Source organism: Hordeum vulgare, chromosome 3H, assembly GCF_904849725.1.
Source record: "Hordeum vulgare subsp. vulgare chromosome 3H, MorexV3_pseudomolecules_assembly, whole genome shotgun sequence".
In the NCBI taxonomy this organism is placed as follows: domain Eukaryota; kingdom Viridiplantae; phylum Streptophyta; class Magnoliopsida; order Poales; family Poaceae; genus Hordeum; species Hordeum vulgare.
Window position 1 is genome coordinate 472,499,508 of NC_058520.1, and position 4,238 is coordinate 472,503,745.

Below are 4,238 nucleotides of genomic sequence, written 5' to 3' on the forward strand. Positions count from 1 at the left end.
CTACTCTTAAAATGAGATGTTTTGTAGTCCCTTCATAAACTAATATAAAAACATTTAAATTATTAAAATAATAATTTAAATGTTTTTATATTTTAGTTTATATAAAGAAGTACTTCGTACTTCACATCTGATACTAGGGAAGACACCGTGAATGTATCATTCTATTTACAAAGTTATCCTCTATAGGTAGAATCATTCGTTTGAACATCAACTAATTTCGGACGGAGGAAATACATAATTAGAGGACGTAATTACACAAGATCATCACGACCTGCCACGGAAGTAAGTCTATTAAGTTCACGAAACGTAGAAGTCGAGAGTATCCACGCAAATACGAATATCAGCAAGGTCGATGCTGCAAATAAGAAGAGTGGCGAAAAATCGCGGGAGAAGTGTGGCGGAGGAAAACCGTAATAACGCAGCCTGCCAGGAAAACGCAGAAAAACAGAGCAAGCAAATCCCCACCGCCACCGGATCCGGCCGACCTTCTCCTCTCTCCCTCCCTCGCACCGAAGCGCGATCGAGCATTCTCCACCCGATGGCTCCTCTCCTCTCACCGCCGCTGCTCGCCGACTTGGTGGCCAAGTCCCATTCCTCTTCCACGGCCGTCCGCTGCTCCGGCAGTGTCCGGCGATGGGCAGTCGCGGGGCCTGCCGGCGCCGGGAGGAGAGACCGCCACCGGAGACGGAGGACGTGGGGGAGGAGGGGCTTCAGGGTGTCCGCGGTGGCCACGGAGCCCCGCAGCCCGGAGGGGGGCGCCGCCGAAGATTACTACGCCGTTCTTGGCGTCGTAAGTGCTTCAGCTTCTTCTGAAGCACTCGTTCGCACCCTTGTGGAAAAACAGTACTCTTTCTTTCCCCTTCTACCGAGCTGCTAATGATTCTTCCATGTTTTCAGATGCCGGATGCAACGCCTCAGCAGATCAAGAAAGCGTACTACAATTGCATGAAAGCTTGCCATCCAGATCTCAGCGGGAACGACCCCGATGTGACTAACTTCTGCATGTTCATCAACGAGGTTTACACGGTAAAATCCTGAGAAATGAAAATCGGATGCTCTTTTTTCAGGGAGATTTGCGTTGCAATCTAATCTATGAAGTTAACATGAGCAAGGGATGAACAGGTACTTACGGACCCCATCCAGCGAGCGGTGTATGATGAGATCAATGGATATACTGCAACAGCAACCAACCCCTTCTTGGATGATGCACCCAGGGATCATGTGTTTGTCGATGAATTTAGCTGCATAGGTACTACTACTACTGATGGCTATAACCTGATCAGGAGTTACTGCTAGATTATCTAAACTGGGTTCTTATTTAAGTTCTGCTGTCTGCTCACATCTATGCAGGATGTAAAAACTGTGCTAACGTGTGTTCCAAGGTTTTCGAAATTGAGGAGGACTATGGGCGTGCAAGAGTTTACAATCAATCAGGAAATGAAGAGCTAATTCAAGAAGCCATTGACAGTTGGTGAGGCCCTTGTCTGGATTATTTGATTTGTATCTGTCCACTGCCGTAACAAACCTACTGAATGTGTATGCTGCCATTTGTGCCAAACAGTATGAGTGTTTTTTTATTTTCATTTAGGAGTTTGTGGCTGCCAATACTAATGCTCATAAACCTCTAAACTTTGTGTATCCAGTCCGGTTGACTGCATCCACTGGACTTCAGCTGCACAAGTTACACTCCTCGAGGATGAAATGCGCAGAGTTGAGAGAGTGAATGTAAGGAATTTCTGCAGTTGGTTAATATGATATCACTCTGCTGTTTTCTAACATACTCCGTAGTAGATTACCCTACCTTGTAATATCATATGATTTGTTTCTCATTTGAGCAGGTTGCATTGATGCTTTCTGGGATGGGGAGTTCATTTGATGTGTTCCGGATGGTAATATCTTTACTCATGTATTACATTTATCTCTGCTTACTTTCTCGTGTGATGATGGATGGGCTGTATGCAATTCATCATAAAAATTAATGTACATATTTCTAAATACGTCCACCTTCTAAAGTTTATTACAGTACTCTATGCAGTTTAAACCACAGTCTATGTAGATCTTTTTTTTCGTGATGAAGTTTATGTAGCTCTTAACATGTTCTGTTATCTTTCCTGCTGTCAGGCAAGTACGCGCTGGGAGAAAAGACAAGCAAAAGTCTTGGTATAATTCTCTGTTCTATACATTATTTCTTTATATCTACATACGAAATCCAGTTTGGGAATGTTAGAATCATAAGCTTTTTATTTTCTTCACACATGAACTGCATGTGTGTTGTCCTGAACATCTGCGCAATGTCCTGCAGAATAAGGTCAGAATGCGGATGAGCCAAGATGATTCTAACAAGGGAAGTTCATGGAGTGATATATGGGGGTCACCGACAAGATACCAAAAGAACGGTAAAGCTAGCATATTTTGCCATTTGCCAGTTGCTCAGATCATTTGGGCTCCCATCCTTTGCCTATCTGTGTTCTAATAATCCTGTTTACATGTTAAACAGATGAGGACACAAAGGAAAGAGTGAAGCGAGCGGCTGCGGCCGCAAGGAGGTGGCGAGAATACTCGAGGAAAGGTGCAGACAGGCCTCCTACATTCAAACTTCCGGAGGCAGCGTCCAACCAGGAGTGAGAACACGGTCGTTACACATCAAATGCGTGGTTCTATGAAGCTTTAGTTAACCCTCCATGTATATATAGTCTAATTATTTGAGGAGAGCTGCATAGCATTTGCTCTCCCGCCCTCGATTCGACGTGTTAGCAGTATCTCTAAATCATGTTCTAGAGTTGGTTGATGATGATCTGTAAATCACCCATAGGATGCAGATCCCAGGTGTAAAACAAGTGTACAAAAGACAGCAGCCCCTGGCTACTCCCACAACGTGTAAAAGTAAAGAAACTTCTTCAAATTTCGATGTGGAATTGTGCATTTTCCATTTTCTGCACAGATTCACAGTTGGCAGATCGAGATTTTTTTTCGAAAAGGAGGCATCGCCCCGGCCTCTGCATCGAGTAATGCATGCAGCCATTGGCAGATCGAGATGTGCAGGAGATTAGATATAATGTGAAACTTAGAAGCTAGGCGAGGTGTATTTATTCAGGTATATGTGGAGGCAAAACAGTGGGAACATCGTACCAAATTCCAAGACTCTGAACTGGTCGAGCGCCTTTTATCTGACGGAGCAAGCAACGGCATGGGCCCACGACCTGAGATGGGCCTTCATGGCGACACCCTCGCCGGGGGCGGGAGGGGGTACCGGCGAGCACCGTGTCGGCGCCGCGATGACGAGCGTCTCCCGCCACTGCTCCTCCTGCCATGCCTCGATGCGCTCCTCGAGCGCCCTGCTTCTCGGATCTGCTCTTCTCGCTCCCAGCGTCACCTCGCCGTCGACGCAATTGGGGTGTTGGTCTTGCCTCCTGGGCGGCTTCAGCTCCTCCGAGCACTGCTTGAAGCGCGGCCGCCGGTGGAGGACGCTGGAGTGGAACCAGAGCGAGTCTAGGCTTGCAAAGATCTCGTCGCCCTCCATTTCTTCTACGGAGTAGCTTCTTGTTTGCTATTGCTACAGGCGGCCGGGGTGGAGTGGAATTTGGAGGCGACGGGATTTTGGGGCTTGGTGTTCGGCCATGTCTGAAGTTTGGAGTGGGGCTGGGGTGGGGGAGAGCTTTTAGTTCGTCCGGCCGGGTGTAACGGCTCGGTGCTTCTCGTCACTGAATGACCGAAAAGTCTACGTTTTGCACAGGTCAGCTTGCTTTCCGCTGGAAATGATGGATGGGCTTGGACGAGCCAATGGACACTGGACCCCTTCCCAGCTGCCGACCACACATGCCTTTTGTCTTTTTGGCGAATGACTACACCTTTTTTTAGGAACACTAGACCTATTATTTTAGTATAGGAGAAAAGTGCACTTTAGAACATCTCCAAAAGCGAAAAATGGAATTTTATCGCGCGAGCGACCGAATCGGCAACTCCAGCACACGCGTAAAAATCGCGTGCCCGTTAAAAACCAACCCACGCCGAATAGAACGTCATCGTGCTTTGTTTTTTCGGACGTGTGCTATCGCACGCGCGACAGAAAGAAATCGCGCGCGAAGCGAGCAACCGCCGCTGAACTCTCCGCTCGCGCCTGCTTTTGCCTCGCCCCGCATCGTCGTCGGCGACTTCCAGCCATGGACGGGTGCTCCGACATTCCCCTAACCCCCTACACGCGCGACCTCGTCGTCGCCACCGCCGCAAACCCTAGCACG

The 4,238-nt window shown here is 47.9% G+C and overlaps 2 protein-coding genes across 2 annotated transcripts; one reads left to right on the forward strand and one right to left on the reverse strand.

The window, feature by feature from the left end:
- Nucleotides 1-208: 208 nt before the first annotated feature.
- On the forward strand, nt 209-2,908 carry LOC123444338. Its single transcript, XM_045121025.1, has 9 exons — nt 209-790; nt 898-1,026; nt 1,123-1,249; nt 1,351-1,471; nt 1,644-1,725; nt 1,839-1,889; nt 2,122-2,160; nt 2,303-2,396; nt 2,498-2,908. The coding sequence occupies exons 1-9, from the start codon at nt 353-355 to the stop codon at nt 2,623-2,625; spliced, it is 1,209 nt and encodes a 402-aa protein (XP_044976960.1). The 5' UTR covers nt 209-352; the 3' UTR covers nt 2,626-2,908.
- Nucleotides 2,909-3,053: 145 nt separating this feature from the next.
- LOC123444339 lies at nt 3,054-3,668 on the reverse strand. The gene has a single exon (XM_045121026.1). The coding sequence runs from the start codon at nt 3,518-3,520 to the stop codon at nt 3,164-3,166; it is 357 nt and encodes a 118-aa protein (XP_044976961.1). The 5' UTR covers nt 3,521-3,668; the 3' UTR covers nt 3,054-3,163.
- Nucleotides 3,669-4,238: the final 570 nt, after the last annotated feature.